We start from the raw sequence: 20,802 nt of genomic DNA on the forward strand, positions 1-20,802 counted from the left end.
ACTGTGCAGCTAATACACAGTACAGTGAAAGTTGTTACCTTGACTCTGAGAGGCTGGTAATTGTCACCATGTTCATTTTGCAAGTAAGTGTCTAAGGTACAGATACACAGGAGGAAGACAGAAAACAAACTAAAGAATACCTGCCTGACATCTCTCTTAGAGATGTTATTTCACTTGTGCCTATTGTCTATGTTACTTCCTCTCCGTACCAGTAGCTCTTGAGAGCTCATCAGTATTCTCTAAGCTACATCCTTTTCTCCTCCATGGTGGAGTTAGCACGGTGGGAAGAGCTGGAGGTCCTTCCAGAAAGGATCATTATGCTGCAAAGACTGACAGAGTTTGTGGAGGTCAGGGTTGCAGGGATGTGAGCTGGAACCAGGGCTCTGTCAGTGGTGCAATTTACAGTTGCTCCCTTGCTAATGCATATCTGTATATTCACTGCATGGTTAGATTTCCTGAGGTTATGGTAGTTTTTGGCAGTATCTGGCTTGGCCAGGTAGCTGACTCGGCACATCTGAGAGAGCTTGATTGTGACACAGTACTGACAAGCATCTTCCTTTTTTAACCTGGAAAATATTGCAGAGCATTCACTGACACTGGAGTGAGAAAACCGGGACCTAAAAACTTCCTCTGAAAAATTTCCCTTCTTGGGGAACAACAGAGGAGTCAGACCTTTGCAAGGACAACTTGCAGGGAGTGTTGCTGGCTGTCCTCCAGTCTGGAGCTCTCCTGAGTACAGGCAGAAAATAATGAGGAATTCCCTCCTCATCCTTTTTTTTGCCAGTGGTGTGAAAGCTGGTTCTGCTCTGTGATTTTGCAAGTAAAAAGGAGCTAAATTTGGATGTGGAAGCTGGGCAAGGATTGAAGGCCTCGGTGCTCAGTGGCAGCATGTGGGTTTCTGAGACATCTTGGCTGATCATGCATTTCTGTCCTCTGCAGCTTCTCCTGGCCTTGTGGCAGTTTGTTCTTTCTAAACGCATGCTCAGAAAAGTCTCCTCCTACCTAAAGGACACTGTCTGGAGAGGGGAGGTCATCCTGTTTCTAGGGCATTTCTGCTTCCAGGGAGTTAGAAGAGGCTTTGCACACTGTTACAATTTAAAAATAGTATAGGGTTGCATCCTTACCTGGTGTTCTTAATCATCAGGTTAACTGATGCTGCTTGAGGACTCACAGCATTGTCTTAACTTGCAGTTGGTTTTGTCTCCTATTCTGCAGCCTGTGCACTGTGTGTAGGTGGTGTGGACTTTGAGTGGATGTCAGTCCACTTGGGTTTACAACAGACATCCAGCTGTAGTTTCCTTTCAGCTCCCGCCTCTTCCTATTTACTACTGTCCTATTTACTACTCTATCCAGGCTTCAAGTAGTAGTAGCTCATCAGAAGGTGAAAGGAAATGGTTTTCCTGGAGCCTCCTGCTTCATAATGGCTTGTGCTTTTTTTCTTTTCCAGAGGGACGGATGCTCATTCAGGACATCCCCTCCATCCCCAGCAGAGGGCACTTGGAGAGCACGTCTGATTTGGTTGTGGACTCCACCTACTACAGCAGTTTTTACCAGCCGTCTCTGTATCCTTACTATAACAACCTGTACAACTACTCCCAGTACCAAGTGGCAATGGCCAGTGAGCCTTCCTCAAGTGAGACGGGGGGTACAATTGTAGGGTCAGCCATGAAAAACAGCTTCCGAAGCCTCCCAGCAGCGTATGTGCCAAGCCAGTCAGGAAAACAGTGGCAGGTATGATGTTACAGGGGTGTTAAACAGAATAGTGAGGTGGGCAATAAGCTGTTCCTTGAACCTGATTCTGACCTCCTGCTTTCTCATTCCGTGGCAGTGCAAAACCAGAATCTGATTCCAGAGTGGAATTTGGACCACCCTGGTTGGGGTTAGAGGTTAGCACCTCTCCTTTGTTAGCCAACAAGGGTGGTTATGAGGCAGCACAATGAAAGCAGCAATACAAGCACGGGTCAGTTACTCTAAGCACAGATAAAAAGGCACACACTTGATTTTATCTTCAGAATTACATCAGTTTGGGTTATTTTCTGGAAAAAGAGTTCAGCTGAATAACTCAACATCCTGGGAGCCTCAGGTGTAATTTCTGAGAGGCTGTTGCTCTTCAGGCACTTAGTGACATGGGAGACCATGCTGCTCTGCAGTGGTCTGATAGCAAACAGCTGAATGTGATATGGCATGTTGCTAACGGTGTGTTTTAGCAGTGTCAGCTCCAGGGCTTGGGCTTTCTGCTTGGGTATCTCAAGCTACAGGCTCTGTGTAAGAGATTTGCACCAGAGCTCTGTGTTCTTCATTATCTTGGGTAAAAAGACAACTGAGCGCCTTCACTCTAGGACTTTACAATTGGAGCCTCCAACTCAGTACTGGTCAGAGACTGGAAAAAGGGGAAGTCTGCCAAAGCAGCAGATTCTTGGCAAAGTAAGTGGAGTTGTATCAGTGACCTTGAGGCTGCTAGGTCTTGGGCTACAGTGGTGCTTTCCTATCTGAAATTGAACTTGGGAGCCTGCACACTGAATCTCCATACACCATGTCCCTTGACAAAGGTAGAAGAGGAGAGACTTCTTCTGTAGAGCATCATGGGGGGGGGGAAGGCTGTCTTTTGCAAAGGCTCTGTTGTGAAACCACTCAACTATGAAAGATTAAGTGTACACCTCAACCTCTCTTCTGAAGGGAACAGATGGGTCATCCCCTTTGCAGACGGAGAATTCCCCTAACAGTTCTGGCACAGGGACTAGCTCTGAAAGGGTATTTTAACTTCTCATACCAAGGAGCTGGAACTGAGACCAGGGTACAGTTGCTGTAGCAGTCCACATCACCTTCAGTGAGGCTTTCCTATTATTAGACACTTACTTAATGGAAAGTTCCTTCTGAAAATGCTGGGGCCTTCTGGGGCAAGCTGGCTAGTCCATGAATTTTATGATAATGGCTTTACAACAGTCTGGATTTAGTACTACTACACATACCTTTTTCACCATGAGTGTAGCTGTAAAAGAGCTGTCTCCCTTCCTTCTACTATGCCAGGCCCAACCACAAGAGCTTTCTTCTCCCAGTGTGGGGATAGGCTTTACTGCCATCATGTTCAAATACATGGAGGTATGCCTTTTCACTAAGGTTACCTGATAGGATCTTCCTTAGCTGCTGAATTTGATCACCAAATTAGGGGGAGGGGAAATAAGACAAACTGGGGACAGGATTTATGTGTGGTAATGAGGTGAGGTGCTTTTTCATTTTGGTTGGTAGGCTTAACATAGCATGTCATAGCAGTGTATTTCAGATAGGTATCTCTTCTGAAGCTTTTGCAGTATGTAGCTTGTAAGAGCCTACTGTAGAGCTGATGGTTGGAGACACCATCACAACACAGATGAGAGGCAGCAACATCTGTCTTGTCAAAATAATGTTACTGCAGGCTTCTAGTCACTTCTGCATTTCACTATTTCTCCAGCTAGTAGACTTTTGTGATTATACTTGCTTGCAAAACAGGTAAGTAAATCACAAGTATTGACTGGCGTAGTGCATTGTGTTTGATGAAGAGATACACTAGGAATTATGTTAAGCCTTGGAATTAAGATTTATAACCTCTGAGAAGAGTGGCCTCTCAGTTCTGGTGTCACGTACTGTCATTTGAAACTAGACTTTATGTATAAGAAGTCTTGGTCTAGAGGGTTTGCTGTCTCACTGTGATATTCCATTTCTTGTGGGACCTTGGATGCCCCTTAAAGAAATAAAAGCAATAGTCTGTTCTCCATGCATGTTTCTCTTGAAGCCCTGCAGTCTGTATCTAAATTCCGCTTAAGTGACACTCAAATTAGCGGGATACTGAAGAGGTGACTAAAAAAACCCAAGGTGGTTATTGGCAAAATGGGCTGTTTTTCTTCCACCATGCTCCAAATGCTGCACATTCTTTCCCACCTGGTGGGTTGTATCACATGGTTCTCATTCCCCTCCATGTGAATTTAATGATTTATCTCACCTAAGATTTTACTTTCTCCAGGCCAAACAATTTGCGATCTCTCAGTGCTGTTCTGATGAGATGTCTGTGCAGAGAGACTAGAGGTGATGCTTTCTACCTTCAGGAGTGCTGTGTCCCTCAAACCAGGATGCATCTCTCCTGTTCAGCAGGACAGAGTGTAGTTTAAGGCCACTGTCTTATAGCTTCCAAAGCTGTTTCTCAGAAGCTGATCTGCAAGTTCAGATTGTTACTGCTGGAAGAGTTAGGAGTCATGGGGTTTGCATATTGTTACGACAGCGTAACATTGCACAGATATTCATAAAAAGTTCTAGTGGGAGTTCGACTAGATAATGCTTGATGGCAGTGGGTGCAGTGATGCCAAGGTTGTAACCCCTGTGTGGCACTGAAGATGGTTTGTTGTAAGGTGAATGATCTCCCAGCTGCTACACGTGGTTAAGCATCAATTCTGCATACGGAAGGTTACCAGCAAGAGGAGACCACAGAAATACAGTGTTAAATGGAGAAGGATGAATGACGTTCTTTGTCAAGCATAGGAAGGAGTTACAGAGGAGTTTCAGAGCATGATCCACAGGGAGGAATCAGACCTGGTTTACACCTTCAGAGGGTTTTACTGGCAAACCTTTGCAGGCTGATTCTCTTCAGAGGAAACACATAGCTGAATCTACACAGGGATTTTTGCTGGACTGCCTGTACTGACTGCCTTTATTTTTTACATGCACAGGCTCTCCTAACCAGTCTTCCAGTACAAGTGAGTCTGCTAATGTGACTGGTAGTGCTATAACTGTTTTGATGAAGGTTTTTTATTTTTGATTCTTTACTAGAATGATAGCCATGCAATGCCAGCTCTGACCATACCCAGGCAGCTTGCTAAGCTGTGAACCCACAGGATGGGTTTTTTGTTGGTATAAGCCACCTTACGTGCTTACTGTAACATATCCTAGTTTAAGCAGTGTTGACAAGAGCCCTGCCTTTCCCAGGTCTGTTGGTGGAGGCTCACTTGTCCTGGAGTAACTGTAACCACACAAGGAGAATTGCGTACTTAGAGATAACTTCTGGATGCAGACAAGGTGTCTGCTGTTTCATAATTTAGGGAGCAAGAGAGAAAAGCCAGGGAGGAAACATGTGAGTGTGTGGGATGAGGAATAAGGCATCATTGAGCCTTGGCAAATAAACTGAATCTTTAATGTAGATTAATGTCAGTTTTCATTAGTCTTTGTTCTTTGCAGAGACTTGCATACTTGAGCAAATTCATAGAGGTGCACATTTTTTAGTTATTTCTATGATTTTTTTTTTTATTTGTACACAACAAGACCAGATGCTGTATCTATCATGACTTGGTAAGCATAATAAAGATGATAGTTTTGGTCAAGACACCCTCTGTCATTTATATTCTGCTGCTTTTGCAAGCTCTAAGGCAGATAATCAGATATGCCTGGGATTGCACATGAAAAAAAAAGGCAAGCTTAGGTTAGAGATGAAATGTTGCAAGTGTAGTGGTTACTGTGCATCTCCTTACACTCCAGTTCTGTGTGAGCATCTGGACCCTCTTGTGAAGTAATTGTTCATTACAACAGGAATTTATGTGCATTCAACTCAATTAACAGTTAAATGAGTTCACCAACTGCAAGTATTGCAAGTCAGACCATATTGGTAATCAGTTGAAGTTGGTACTTCTGAAACCAGCCTCACTGTCACCTGCCTAGGGGCAGCAACTGGGAAACTCAGTCTCTTCTGCCATAACAAAACTAAAACCTGGATGCACATGTCTGTATCTAATCCGATTTAATTCTCCAAGCTGGCAATGAAACTGCTGTTGTATGACATAAAGTCAGTTCTTTCTGAGCTGGCATCGACCCAAAAACCGCTTCTAGTTCCTACAGCCAGACCATTAAAAATCTGCAAGATGCAGAATCTTCCCCCACACATGGGGAGCAGTGGCTGCACTTTTTTTTGGCTGTAGGGATCTCACTTTGGAGACAGGTTAGGGCAGGTTTTTGCAAGGTTCAAAATTTCATATAATTTCTGTTTCTTGCTCTTGAGATATGTTTTCGTGTTTGTTTGTTTGTTTGTTTTTAACCCAGCTTGACAAGTATTATCACTTCCAAAGCCTCAACATTTTTGTATCTTTCCTTAAACCAGTTCACAGCAAAAACCTGAATTAAGTGTTGGTGACACTCAGACTGAGAATTTTTAACTCATTTTATGATATGGAAGTTACATTTACCATTTGGAAGTGAAACATATTGCCGAGATAGGAAACCATTTTTAAAGGATTTCTTAAAAAGCAGGAAACATATAAAATTGTCTGTTATTAAATCCAGAAAAGTGTGGCTGTTAGAGTAAAGCTAGCATTTTGAACTGCTAAGAATGGCTGCTTGCTTGTAAAAGATTGCTCTTTTTCAACTTCAACAACCTGTTTCTAGTTTCTGGCAGTTCTTCCTCCAATCACCCTGGCCTTCCTACAGAAATACGCAGTCTTAACTCTTCTGATATAGGTGTAAAATGCGTGTGTAAATACATATGCGTTGTGCAAGTCACCTGACAATCCTAATTTCATGTGTAAGCAGTTTATTATATACTGTGTTCATAACATACCCTTCACACTACAGATTTATGCTAAAAGTATCCTAATGTTTCTGACAGCTCGTGTGTGACATGAATGCAATCCATATTTCTTGGAGGAGCTAATCTAAGCGGTTTATTTTCCAATACTGCTGATAGGGCTATATCTCTAGGTGTCACTGCAGTTGAGATTCTGATGGTAACATATTGTTTATGGGTCACTGCCTTTGTCTAAAAGAATAGGTTGGAACAGAATAGCAAAGGTTAATTAAGTTTGTCTATCAAGGAGGGACAGATATAGATGTCTCTTGTATTTCCTGTGCTAGAATCAAAGTAAGTCAAGGCAGGGTATCATAGACTCGATTTTTCCTTGTGCTGGAAAATGTGCTTAGCTGTTTTTCAGCATGAAATAAAGCCACCTTGGGCAGTGCAAGTGCAGCAGTAGTTGGGAGGGGTCAGTTCATGACCAGTAGCATAGCAAGGTGGGAGAGTTACAGCAGCCCTGGTTTACAGCTGGGGAAACTGAGGCTGGGAAGTGTTAAATCACTTGCCCACAGTCACAGAGCCCACAGGTGACTTAGTGTGGAGATTGCTGGTCTGTGGATGTCCACTGTGGTGTCCGGGTAGATGCCTTCTAGCCTCGTGCTAAAAACCAATCTGTGAATTCTGGTGTTTCCAAATAATGACACAAAAATGCAAAATCAAAATGCCTTTTTTATGTCCTGTAAAGCGGGTGGGGGTTTTTTGGGGGGGTGCTTTTTTGTATTTTGGGGTTTTTTTGTTGTTCTTACAGTCCAGGCAGAAGGGGAAAGCTGTGTGAAAAGTCCTAATGGGGTTTCTCTGGTGTTTCCAGAATTACTGGTTTCATTTTAAGACATCTGCTGATGAGTCATATGTAAGACAAAGAGATGGAAAGCTGGGTAAAATGATTTGGCTGAGATCACATGATGGACCGGTGGCAGAGCCAAAGGATAGTATTTCGATTGTGTCTGTTGCTCAGAACTTTTTGCAGCCCTTGTCACCCAGTATTAACATCTGTCACCTCCTCCTACTTGTCCGTCTTGGAAATAAGCCCCATAGTCAGTATCAACTGCAAAATACAGAGGTACAGTTAAGAGTAACACTGGCTTGCTTGCAAGGAGAATGTAACTGGCAGCTTCTGTAAATAGAAGAATTACCTGGGTGATGTTGTGTCTGAATAAATCATATGGGAAGGGCCAGGACCGTTTTAGTCTCTAAGGATGAAAGGAGAAGAGAGTTACCTCTTCTGCCTGTCTTGCTTCTGTCCTGTCTCTGGTCTGGCCACCCCCATTCCTCAGCTTTTCCTCAATGAAGATGATGTGTAGAGTCATGCAGATGCTGCCAGGAGCTTGGAAGGAGCAGCTGGGCTTTATGTTGCTCTCCCATCAGCTACTAAAAGAACTGTTTCACAAAAATGGTCTGCATTGATACAAGATAATTTTCTATATGCTTCCCTGGCTTTTGGTAAATATTCTGCCACTGTTCAGCGCTGCTGTAGGTTGAATAGACTGTGCTTGGTGATGGACAAATCCTCCTTGCCTGTTTGTGTACGAACTGTAGCTGCCTTTTGATTTCTCATGTTGGCTTCACAAGGGAACAGATTTCCACTCTGCACGTGGTCTTTTAACCAGGCCATATTTGTTTGTACATGAGTTACATGCATCCCACTCCTCTTTTCAGTGCCTCTTTTAAGAAGTTACAGTGTGTTCTGTGTTGAACAATTTAGGGAAACCTGTAAATGTCAAATAGACCCGATGTGCTTCTACAATGATCTGGGTCTACCACTGAAGTCCATGAGGTCTCTGTGAATCAGTCCCACAGTCCCAAAGCTCAGGTGTTTAACTCAGGAGCTCACCTTGTTCTCTGCAAAGAGAGTTCCCTTCCACAGCACAAACATGCTTTGTTCTTATTGGGGTGGTACAAACCATACTGGGGTGGGGGACTGTCCCAGCTTTTGCCTCACTGTAGGGCTGGAAGGGGCATGGGAGGCAGAAGACACCAGAGAGCCAGGTATCTCCTCCTGTGGTCCCTGCATGACCCCAGCGTTCCCTCAGGACAGGACCCAGGTAAGGATTCCAAACCTGGCACCTGGCTGCAGAGTTTCAAGGATGGGCTGCCCCACATTAGGCATAATCTAAACATCCCAGGGCTTTCCCTGTCTGTTTTTATCTCCCTTTCTGGCACCCAGAAGTGTGCAAGGACTCTTCAGAGCTGCGGGACTTAATACAGAGCAAATGCTCCTTCTCATGGAGTAATGATCTTCTAAGCCCCCATTTCAATGCAGTGCTAAGGTCAAGAATTTTTATGACTGGTTGTTTTTTTATTGTTACTGTAAAATAGGATTGCTAAGAACTATAAAAAGGAAATGTTATGGTTCAGATTTATTGCAATGTTTATTCTAAACAGTTTAATAAAACAAAACCAAAAGCTTTTAGATTTTCTTCAGTGCTTAATGCACACAATATTCTTTGCAGGGCCAGGCCTCTTGTCAGTTGAACGGTGGTTCATAGACTTGGTGTGAGTAGTAAGATAATAAAATGTGTCTCTAGCTAGCCAGCTACCAACCACTAATAATAATAGTAATAATCATTCATTGCTTCCACAGATTTTAGGCAGGTTGGTTTGTTTTTAAGAAATAGAGAAAACCTCTTTAAAAAAGTGTTTGAAGGGAAACAGGTTGGTGCATGCCCTTGTACAGGGAGAGGAAACAGGCGTGTGACCATTTCAGTGCCAAGGAGGGATTGCTCTGTTTTCTTCCAGCTGAAATTTCTGCCAGTGACCTTTTCTCAGTGATACCTGTGCACATGTGGACCTGCACAAGGGAAGGGTGGAGGTGCCAGGACAGGGTGCTGCACACAGCCCTGCCCCACCAAGGGGAGTATGATGGTGTGTGCCGAACAGCAGACAGGAGTTTGCTAACTTTTTTTTCCCAACTACTTTCTAGACCTGCTCAGCTTTGTGGAAGGGCAGATTCAAAATGGTCTTTGGACTGACCTTGTGGGCTATTTGTATTGCCAGTCCATAATTTCTGGGCAGAAGCAGCCTGGGTTTTGTTCAGGGAGTTTGTGCAAAGCACACATGCCTGTTTCCAGGAGGAGACAGCCCTTCTTCAGAACAGCAAAGGGGACATCAGTGGCTCTTTTGAGTTCTGGCTGCCTTTGGATGACAATTCATTATTTTTAAGAGGAATTTACTGGTTTTCATGAATAAAACTTCAGTGTATGTTGGAACTGTTTCTGCATGCAGAGGGTGCAGATGGTACAAAAATAACATTTTAAGTATTGCTTTAATTTACAATATAATAACTCTTACTGACTAAAAGAGTATCTCATGGCACAGATGAACATGGGGTTAGTCTTGGCCCTGCTAACTTTGTACCTGGCACAAAATGGTGATACTTTTTCTCTGGAAAGCTTCTGGAAGCTTGCCAGCTTGGAGTCCTTCACTGCCCAGCAGACTTAGGAACACCAGGTAGTGTTACCTTTTCTACTGAAAATCCTGACCTTGTGAAGTATCTGGCTGCAGTTTGTTGAGCACTTACCTGATATGGCTTTGGAACAAATAATAGTAGATGGTAGTTCGTTTATTAAACAAAAATTCTGAAAAGCATTTGTCACCTCTCTGAGTACATTGGTTTGGGTGATTTCAAGGCATTGGAGGAGGATAAACTGAGTGCTGCCAATTTAGCTGCAGGTGGTAGAAGGGGTTTTCTGGTGAACGTGATGAAGATACTGCAGACCTGCTGGCTCATGTCCAGCTGTGGCTCCTCTACAGGCTTCCCACATAGTCTGTCCACAATTCAGTTTCTTTGGGTAAATCAGGAAAATACTTTTCCACTTCAGTGAGTTGTAAGAAAAGCCATGTGTCTGTGTGTGTATCTGTGTGTCTGTGTGTTGTGTCACGCTAGCCACCTTGTAGGTCCCTGGCAGAGCACTTACTATCAGTCTGAGGTAGGTTAGTCTCAGATGATGTGTAGGAAGTGGATGGACACTTCATCTCTGGTACTGGATGGGTATGTGCAGTTGAAGGTCTCTGGAAAGTTTCTTTGATATTTTCTGTGCTGTAAGCAGGGGACTTGCTAGGAAGCTCCTTGCAGCGAAGGGTACATGCCTGTGTGCCAGACTCAGCTTCACCTGAAATAAGATAAACCAGCAGCTGCTGCTGCTACTGTGTCACGTCCCATCACTTGTAGCTGACTGGTGTGGGCATGCCAGGAGACAACCAATAGAAAAAAAAAAAACCAAGGCCAGCATGTCAGGATTTTACTTCCCATCCTACACACCACCACCACCCTCCCCTAGCCGTGGTTCCAAGGCTCAGATTTCACAGGCTGCTGTTGCTCTTCTCTCTCCAACAGGTTAAGGGCATGGAGAGCCGCCACGCAGTCAGCTCCCAGTACCGCATGTGCTCCTACTACCCACCCGCCTCCTACCTGGGACAGGGGGTTGGTGCTCCCACATGCCTCCCCCAAATTGTGACCTCTGAGGACATCCCCTCCTACTCGGAGTCAAAAGTGAGAGGTAAGTGCACCCACCCAGGTGTTTGGGACTTGCCTTGGGGCAGGCACCCAGCAGGTGTGGGCTGCTGCTGGTAGGAAGGCAGGTGGGCATCATAAGTAAGGTAGTGCAAGCTTGTTCTTCAGAAGCTTTGTGGTTCAGGAGCACAGTCAGTTACATCTTTCTGCTCTTGTGTATGTCTCTTAAGTTGCACTTGAGGTGCTTTGGTGCTTACCACCTGGCTCCCTCAGAGGAACAAAGAATTACCTTTGCCCCAGCCAAATAATTAATTTTCTTCTCAGAAATGTTGTCCATGATTTTTCTACAGATCCCTCAATGACCCTTCTCTGTCCGCTTCTTTTTGAATCACATGTGAGAACCATTCCATATTGTCAAGCTATTTGTGGACTTGCTTCCTTGTTTGCTTGCTTGTTTGCAAACTTAACAAACCATGTTACTTAATTTAAAACTACTACAGATAAATTTTTCTTTTCATATCCACTGCTTCTTGTCTGTCTTAAGGATTACTGTAATCTTCAGTAATTTCCAGGCAAGTATTAGTGAACTTACCCTGTGGTTTTCACAAAATTTCTCTCTGTTCTATTGTTTCCTTGCTCTGGTAGCTGGTAGAGTGCACACACAACCATTAACATTTCCCTGCTGGAGTAGACCAACTCCATTGAGCTGCTTCCCTGTCACTGGAACAAGACAGTAGCTGGTGCTAGAGAAATAGGAATTGAAAACAGAGAAAAAGTAAAGTGTTCCTATTTAGTATGTCCGAAATGTCAAGGTGTCCTTCAAAGGTGTCCTGAACTGCTGATGGCCTCTGAACCATTTTTTCAGTTACCATCAGCAGACGTCCACTCTGAATGGAGCTAGCCCTTCCATAAGCTTTTCACACTTTCTGCCTCTCTATACCTATCATTGAATTTAGCAGTTTAATTCTGTATGGTCTGTGGGAAGTATTTATTTTTGTTTACTTTATATCCTCCAGATTTCTGTGTGAGGGCTGTTCGGGGTTTTTTTTTGCACATTCACATCAGTGGCAACAGCATCCATCCTCATTCATTTCTCTGATGTGCTTTCACTTTGAAATTAATCTTCTCTGTAGATGTGATGCATGTTGCATAGGTTCCATAACTGTTCTTGGTCATGGCCTTTCTGGAGCCAGTGTCTGGCTGTCTGTTGAATTTGTGTTGTGAAAAACAGTGTTTGTGTTATGACAGGACCTTAAGGACTCAGATGAAGTTTTGGAAGGTGATGTGTGTACTGTCATACATGTGGATGGTGTAAATTGGAACTAAGCCCTTGAATTCAGTAACTCCGTTATTACTTATGCTGAGGAGGTGGCTGCTTTTTCAGAGTGGCTGTTTTCTGACAGTCTTGTACCTATCCATGACGTGATAGGTGAAGAAACAACATGTTTTGATGAAGCCGTACACTTTTCCTACTTCTTCAGTAGTTTTAGATTGGAGAAAACAGTGATCCTTGGTTCATCTTCCTTCTGTTCTTCTCAGTTTTGTTTTCTCCCCTCTTCTCTGACCACCACTGAACAGTGACGTCTTCCTTTCTGCCCGTTGGCCAGAGAAGCAGCTGGCTTTATGCTCAACTGTGGTTGACGCTTTTTCTTGCATCCATCACTACTAACTTACTAAGAAGTCTAACCAATCAAGTGTTCTTACAAATAGACAAAAGACCTTATACCCTTTGTTCCCAAATGCACTTCAGTAATTTTTCATCACTTTAGAAAAAAGTTGTGTATAATGTGCCACTGATTTTTAAACTGCATAAATACTGTATTTTCAATAATCCCTGACTGCTTCTCCAAACAGTATTCCACACACAGATATTGTTCCCTAAGTTACACCATCAATCAAGAAACCGACAAGCAGTGAGATGTAATTTACTGAGATCAAACAGCATTTTCCAGACTCTGAAGAAGTGTTTTTCCATAGCAGGGAGCTAGTGGTTGAACGTGGCACCAATATTTTTGTAAGAAGCTTGAACATATGAGGAGGACCATAACCATTTAATGGGCTTCTTAGAAACATCTTCTTTTTCATCATGCATGTTCTTGGAGGATATTAGTGCTTTTACTTTTTCCATCTAGAGATCAGATAGTATTTTCAGGATGTTAGCTGATGATTTACACTCCTGTGACTTTTTTTCTTCTGGTGCTTTTCAGAGTCCTCAAAAGGTTTGAAGCTCTTTCTTCTTTACTTTCATCTTTGTGAGTGCTGAGTCATCCAGCAGGTTGTGACTGGTGAATCCTGAGAATCAAAGATGGTGGTCCATTCCTCCAGACTACTGACTGCCCATGCTGCAAGTGCTGTCTCGTACAAAAGACACATTCTTAGGTGTCTTCTCCATTGATGGCTGGGCTGAACTTTCTGTAGAATACCAGACTGTTTTTTATGAAGCCTGGTGGCCTGTCTCTGCAGGGTTAGTGGTTGCTACTTGCTAAGGACAATGCTAGTCCATGTTTTAAATAAGCAAATTTTATTTTGCTCCTTCCTTTTCTGCAGTTGAAGTGGTAACCATTCTCAAAGATGCGGGATTTTTTTTCTCAGTACAGATGTTCACAGATTTTAAATCCAGAAACATTAGGATTATCTAATCTTACTTGCTATATAATGAAGACTGTAAAACTTCACATAATAACTCCTGCAGCAAGCCCATAACTAATTTTTTAAGATCTGTGTGAAGATTTATGTATTGCTAAACCATAGGAAGGTAGTGGTGTATATAAAAGAGCAACAGGTCAAAATAAAAAACTCATTTTGCAGGCAAACTTTCAAAACATCAGAGATTAGTATTTTTATCAAAAATGGTTATTTAATTCCTAAGCACAAATCTGAGATGGTCTTACAACACATGCAGTCTATTACTCACACTTCAGTTGTGACTTCAGCTTTATAGAGGTTTTGACAATTCGTATATTATCTGAGTTATTATATCAGTCAGACTGTTTTATTAATTTTATTCTGCTAAGTTAACTGTCTGCTTAGACCAGTTATATTGAAAGAGAGGAGAGGTGAGCTAGCAGACCAACAATTTACACTTTCTTTATTTTTATGAATCATACAAAGTTTTAAGGAAGCTTCTGACATTTGTGCATGAGGTTATGCTGTGTTACAGCACGTTGCATGTAGTAATGGGCTGACATTTTCTGAATGGCGAAACACCATCAGTCAACCTCCTTGGAATTTGAAGTGGTTCTAAGTAAAATGGTTTGGCTTTCAGCTTACCCACAGCTGCTGCCTTTCTAGCTGAACATGGAAGAAAATTGGGAGGAAAAGAAGATAAACCAGTGACAAATTACCAAGGGGATATTTTGAGAGGGCTCTCCCAGATCACCAGGTTGTAAATTTTATTTGATAATTTCTAGGTAGGAAAGGGATTTTGTACTCTGTACTTTCAATGAGGTTTCCTCTTGTTTTTTTCTACAAGAGCAGTGAAAAGGAAAGATGTGTGAGAGGTTGTTGCCAGTCCTGATATATGCAAAGCATAATTTAAAACACGTCTTTCTTTTGGAGGATTTAGAATGGCCCAGTGCTTTATTCCCATTGATTTCTGCTGCAGTAGCACTCCAGAGCTACAGGTGGCACTCGCTCTAGGATCAGAGAGCCAAAGGGTCTTAGTATGCAAAAGGTCTTTGAACCTGAACTGCTTTTTACAAGTATTCAAGTTAAACAAACAGCAACCTTGACAAAGCAGGCTGTTTTGATATGGCTATGAAAATACTCTGAAGAGTGCAAAAAAATCAGGCATCAGTCTGCTCTTTATTTGCATCCAGCTGACTGCATGTACTTACTGGCAGAGCTATGCTAATAAATCACTTAGAGAAGTGGGGTACAAAGCAGAAAATAGCCCAAATTTGCGTCCATCAGTATAAGCTGAAGAGCAGCTTTTGCATCTTTCTTGGCATCCAGGTGCTGTCAAGCCTGAGAGGTGCTGCTTCTACTCCTTTTCTGTGCACCTCTTCGGTAGAGCACCAGCAGAAATGCCTCTTGAATGCTGAGAGGTTTCAGTAGCAAATATGTGGGGTGCATGTAAAGTTGCTCCTAGAAGTGATACCGTAGAGCAATAATTAGTTTGTGTGTTGTGTGTGTGTGTGAGACAGTGTCTTGCATCTACTGATTAAAAAGTGATCTATTCATAAATATTGTCTTTAGTGAAGAAGGGTTAAGCAGTGTCTGCTGAAACTCCAAGTGGTATTTTCTACTATCCATCTGACATAAAACTTAGACAAGTAAACTTTGAAATCAGTCAAAAGAAGAAAGGGAGGGATAATCATAAAAACCTGGAGAACTTGGAACACTAGTTAAGTTTGGTCACGTAATCTACACAACTGTTTATTGGTTTTTGTCCATTCTTATTGCTACTTACTGTTCCCCATGGCTGTGCTGTATGCAGTTTACCTTAGGCACTCATTACAGGGATGGCAAACAGATTTTAAACTGTTTCTCCAGGCCTAGGTTTTACACTGCTGGTTGTGCATGAGCATTTCAAAATTTTACAGACCTGTTCAGGCAGATGCCCTTTTAGCATGCCATTTTCATTTTCGTTAGGAAGTTGAATTCTGACTAGACAACTGTTACTTCTGGGGATTGTTCTATCTTTTAAGCTAAGCAGGTCTCTAATTCTGATTTTTACATTCTTACTCATACTCCATAATTCTTACTCATACTCCATAATCTCAGAAAAGAAATTAATGTAAGCATTTACTTATATCCCATTTTGCTTCAGTTCATTCCTGATAAAGAGGTTAATACTCTCTAAATGCAACCTTTGTGTATGTTGACTCAAAAGCACACAGAAGTTAAATAATACATGCAGCAAAGCAACTTGTCATTGGGCAATTTCAGAATTATGATTGTGATTCATGAGTTGTGCTGATACGTGCTATGGCAGCTGATGAGCCCTTGCTGTTTGCTCTAGGGGAAGCTGCCAGTCCTGTAGCAGGATCTGAGCAAGATGTATTTTTGCTGGTTTTCCCCCAAGCCTGTTTGTGTAGAAAAGCAGGTATTTTTTGAATACGGCTGAAGCTTCCTCTAGGAGGAGTGGTAAGCTCTCATGAAAACTACCTGCGGATGCTTTCCCTTATCAGCATCCTAGCAAGAGGGGATGGGGCATCCTGAAGCCTGAGGAGATGCTGGTGGGATCCCATTGACCCACACCAGCAAAACCACATCCACCTTGAAAGAGGTCAGGCCACACAGTTGTTGAGCAGTGAAAGAAAAGTTTTTATCATGTCATGTTTTTAAGACTGTAACAAGGGTTGGACTTGATGATCTCTGAGGTCCCTTCCAACCCAGTCGATTCTATGATTTTGTGTGGGTAAGAGGGTGCAGTGTTTTTAAAATTCAGACCTGTGTTCTAGGCTTGCAGGCATTGCTTTGGTAAGACAGGACTTCAGAGAAAGTCCTTGTATTCTGAGGAAAATTATAGCAGCAATACAATGGGCTACACAGGAGTAGATTCAAAACAGTAAATCTAAGCCTACTGCCAAAAGCTCTACCTTTCTTAGTTTTCTTTATGAAAAGAAGTTCTCAGTGTCCCATCAACTCCGGTCTGAAAGGATAAGTTTTGATGTGTTCCCTTCATTCCTGCTGGTCCTTCCTGAGGATCCAGCAGAGAGCAGGTGCTGTGGCAAGTGATGCAACCTTCATGGCACTCTGCAGAGCATGTGGGACAGCTCTGGGTCAGTGGTTGTAACAGTGTGCTTATCCAGGCACGATTTATAATTGTAACAGACTGTACAACTAAGACAGTAGTATTTTGCTTTGCTTTAATGTGCAGCTTCATCCCCATTGCTTGACTGGTTAAGGGAAGAGAAAACTCACTCCACGTTCTGCATATTTTGTGTATGAGAGTCTGCCTGGAGTGGCTTGCAGTTCACACCAGCTTTGCAGCTCTAGTGAGAGTCTCAAAGAAGAGCTAATGCTTCTGCAGGCTTCTCATCTTATAATAGCATTCCCACTAGCAGATTGGAAGAAACACCATCAAAAGTGCTACTGATGTTAAAAGTAAAGAAAAGAGAAACTGAAAGAAAAAGGCAGTATTTCTAAAGCTGTGTAGTATAGAGCAGTGTAGGCTGGCTTGATCTCTAGCAGGGAGGCGATGAGCTGAACTGTGACTCTTTGCAAGAGGTTGTGGCAGTCCATAGTGCTGCTCCCACACCAGAATGATCTCAGGTGAAACAAAGGAGGGAAATATTACTCCCCACTGTCTTGCCTGTGTGCTGTGAGTGGTCTTGTTCCTCTGTACATTGTACCCTGTCATATGGATAAACTTCTGGCAGAAGAGAAGCAGCTTTCCTACAAACAGTGTGCAAAGAAGCTGGGGGACAGTCAAGTGCTGTAACAGCATAGGATACAGGGGAATTGTGGTGTGTGAGCAGACAGCCCATCATTCATTCTGCCTGTTTTGTAAATATACATATTTATATTGCATGTGAAAATACCACCAGGATGTGTTGCCTGACCATGATGTATGTAACCCTGCAGTGCAGAGATTGGATACCAAGACTACTTAATGGGCTTTCTTAATTTAACAACCATTAGTGTGCCTGCATGTCAGATATTTTTAATTCTATGCTTCAGTGTAACGGATGAGTTTATTTCCAGTGCTCTTCACAGGCATAGCTTAGGCCAAGTACAAGTTGAATAACCTTCAGAAAAGCTGTGCTGTCCTTCTGTTGGCCGCTGTCTTTGAAAATTGCCTGCAGAGTTAGTGAGCAGGAACAGTTAAGATTTACAAACAATGATGAAGCTTGTCATGCATCTTTCACCATTCATCATCTGGGTGCCGTGGCTGGGCGGTGAAGTGTTCTTCATAAAAACCAGCTCAGTGTGAAATACACCTCGCAGCAATGTTTACTGCTCTGAAACTCGTCAGCAGCCCTTTATAGTAAATCCAGATTGCGATGTGACATTACAGTATATCATTGCAGAGCGCGCTGGGGTTTACACTAGGAATGAGTGCAGTTCACACCAGATGAGATGTCGAAATTGAGTTATGTAGGAATTTGGCTGTTATATGGGGATAGCTTTTGTTTTCTGAGAACTGAAAATTAGCTTTATATATATAAAATATATAATCTACACATACCTGTACTTGTGTGTGGGTGCCTGTATCGATAGAGAGATATCTATACATGGATATATGGATACATTCATGCCATGCATACATTCTGTATACAAACACTGTATGGCCAGATACAGATCTCTCTGATGGGACTCTGTCCTATTTTTATGTTATTTTTTAATAGTACTTCAGTATTCTGTTGAAGTGCTTTGTTTTAGCATTAACTTTTCAGCAAAGTAATCTTTTTATTTTCAGAAAACACTGTTCAGACTACAGGTCTTTGATTATTGGAGTTTTATGATTCCAGGCTAGAAATACAGATTGGGAATTTTCCTAAGGAATTTTTGGTTTAGGTTCATTCTTTTTTTTGGTAGGATTGATAGCAGATGCTAGCATTGAATTTCTCAGTAGCAAAGCCAGGGAATCTGTGAAGTGAGTGCAGGTAGTGTGCTGCCTTTTGGAGAACATGCAGGTATATCCCACAGGCAGCCAAGCAGAGTGCTGTGGGAGCACCTTGGATGGAGGAGTTTGCTTCTGAGGTGTAGAGATGGTGCCAAATGACTCCCAGAGCTTGGGAGATGCCACTTTGAGCAGAAGATTTGGGGCAAATTTACCCAGCAACCTTAAAATACAGAAATGACAAAAGTTACTTGTAAATCTGTGTGCTAGTGGCATGTTTTCCCCACTTGTTTTTGTCCCTTCAGCTGCCGTGTGGACATCAGGTCATGGAGAATAAGACAAAATAGTAGGTGCATTTGTCCATTGACATAAGCAGGATGTCAGTACAAAATGTAGTCAGGACATGTTGTGTATGAGTAAATTGAGGCTGAGTCTTTGAAGATAAATCTGCTGTCTTGGGGATCTCACAGTCTGAGAAGCATCCCTAGAGTTAAACAGCAATAACTGTAGGAAGTGGAAAGCAGGTTGTGTTTGTTGGCCTACAGACACTTAATTGCTGCAGTGAAAACTAAGTATTTGGTGGCAGTTAACTGATTAAAAGAATGAAAGAAAAGATTGGAGGTAGACCAGCGAAGTTTTAAGTGCTTCCTACACTGTTATTTCAGCACTGTCCTGCACAACCTGGAAATTAAGTTATATTTCATTGTCTTCAGTGCTGCGACTGCTTTCAGCTGGAGCTGGCATGTTCTAGACTCTTGACTGAAGTTGCAGTTTTATTATTGCCTGGCTTTTCAACCAGAAGGGGAGATTGGATGTTTGAAGTGCTGTTACATTTCATTGTAGATTCTGTATATGTAATACCTGAGGCTCAGGTATTGCAAGTAAGTGGAAAAAGGAGTGGGACTGCAGCTGGTACTACCAGACAGAAGAGATAGCTATATTTTGTCCTCCTCAGCTTTTTACAGCCCTGCAGTTGTTTTTGCTCTGAGTGGTAACACCACAATGAAACCATACTTTTCTACCATAGAACAGTTTCCTCAAACACATTCCAGTTTCTGCAAACGCATTTATTGTTAGTGATTTTGTTTAGCTGATGTATTATGTTTAAAAAAAAAAAACAAAAACTCTGTGTAGTTTACCTTTCAATCTGCTGCAGGCAGTATCAAAGTAAAGCTTCAGATCCACTAGCCGGGTAAATACAGAGGCTTCCAGGCATGCCAGTAGCATTGAAGACTTGTTTGTGTTTATAATAAGCTTAATAATAAAGTATTTTATCTCACCTGCTTGTTTACCAGAGGTTTTGAAGGATCCAGTGAGGCTTCTTAAGCTGATGGGGGGATAAAAGAGTAGAAGTGTTAAGAATTATTTACAATTTTTTTTTAAACTTTCTCCTGTTATTTTCAGAGAGGGAAGTTTAGTTATCTTTTATGTTAGTTCTGTGACTTGAATTAGAGGGGTGGAGAGTAAAGCTGTCATGGTGTAATGGTTTCAGATGACAGAATGTTGCATATCTTCTTCACAACCTTGACTGCCTGAGGTACCTGTTCTGTTTCTAGTTACTTTACTAAGCTGCAGTCTTCAGATGCAGAGTGTAAGTGGTGCCTTGACACAGGGATGCTGTAATGGCATTAGGAAGCTTAAGGTCTTTCAAGAATACATAATCAGAACACAGTGATAAAGTGTGTTACTGAATTTCCTGTTCTTGCAGATGACTTGTTCCTATTGCAGTGTCTGCCATAGATAGACTGGAAGAGAATTCCAGGAGTTGGGGCAGGAACTGGGAAAAAGTACTGCAGAAGGGTGCCACAATAACAGTATTTAATGCAGTGCCAGCATCCAGTTGTTGCTGTCCATGCATCTCCAAACTTAAGTTAAACACGTAAGTTCTGGGACAAGTAAGGAAAAAAGTAATCTTGTATGCCAAATGAAGCTGCTTAATTTTTGTTGCTTTCCCACACATATACAAAGATCTATCTCGTGATGGGGTGGCATTTTGTTACAATGATGTTGCAAGGATCAGAGCAAAAATATCTAAGAGCACTGTAAAAATAGTACACGAGGAAGTTGCTGAGAAGAGGGGAATAAAAACACATCACAGATAAGCTCACAGTGTGTTGGCTGATTATAATGACTGTCTTACAGCACCCAGGAGTTGTCAATCATACCTTAATGTTTATAGAAGTGAAAAGTCAATGTGTAGTTGTTTAATTTGACATGACTCTCAGCCTGAGAAAGTGTAATCGCTGGAGGGGACAGTTA

General features: G+C 42.3%; 1 protein-coding gene across 1 annotated transcript in view; it reads left to right on the forward strand.

The window, feature by feature from the left end:
- DMRT1 (doublesex and mab-3 related transcription factor 1) overlaps nucleotides 1-20,802 on the forward strand; it is a 56,052-nt gene that overhangs the window by 21,681 nt on the left and 13,569 nt on the right. The window contains exons 3-4 of the mRNA XM_030467499.1: nucleotides 1,448-1,731; nucleotides 10,917-11,079. Coding sequence (XP_030323359.1) covers nucleotides 1,448-1,731; nucleotides 10,917-11,079 — 447 coding nt within the window. The remainder of the gene's footprint in view (nucleotides 1-1,447; nucleotides 1,732-10,916; nucleotides 11,080-20,802) is intronic.

The sequence above is a fragment of the Calypte anna genome, chromosome Z, assembly GCF_003957555.1.
Source record: "Calypte anna isolate BGI_N300 chromosome Z, bCalAnn1_v1.p, whole genome shotgun sequence".
Lineage (NCBI taxonomy): Eukaryota > Metazoa > Chordata > Aves > Apodiformes > Trochilidae > Calypte > Calypte anna.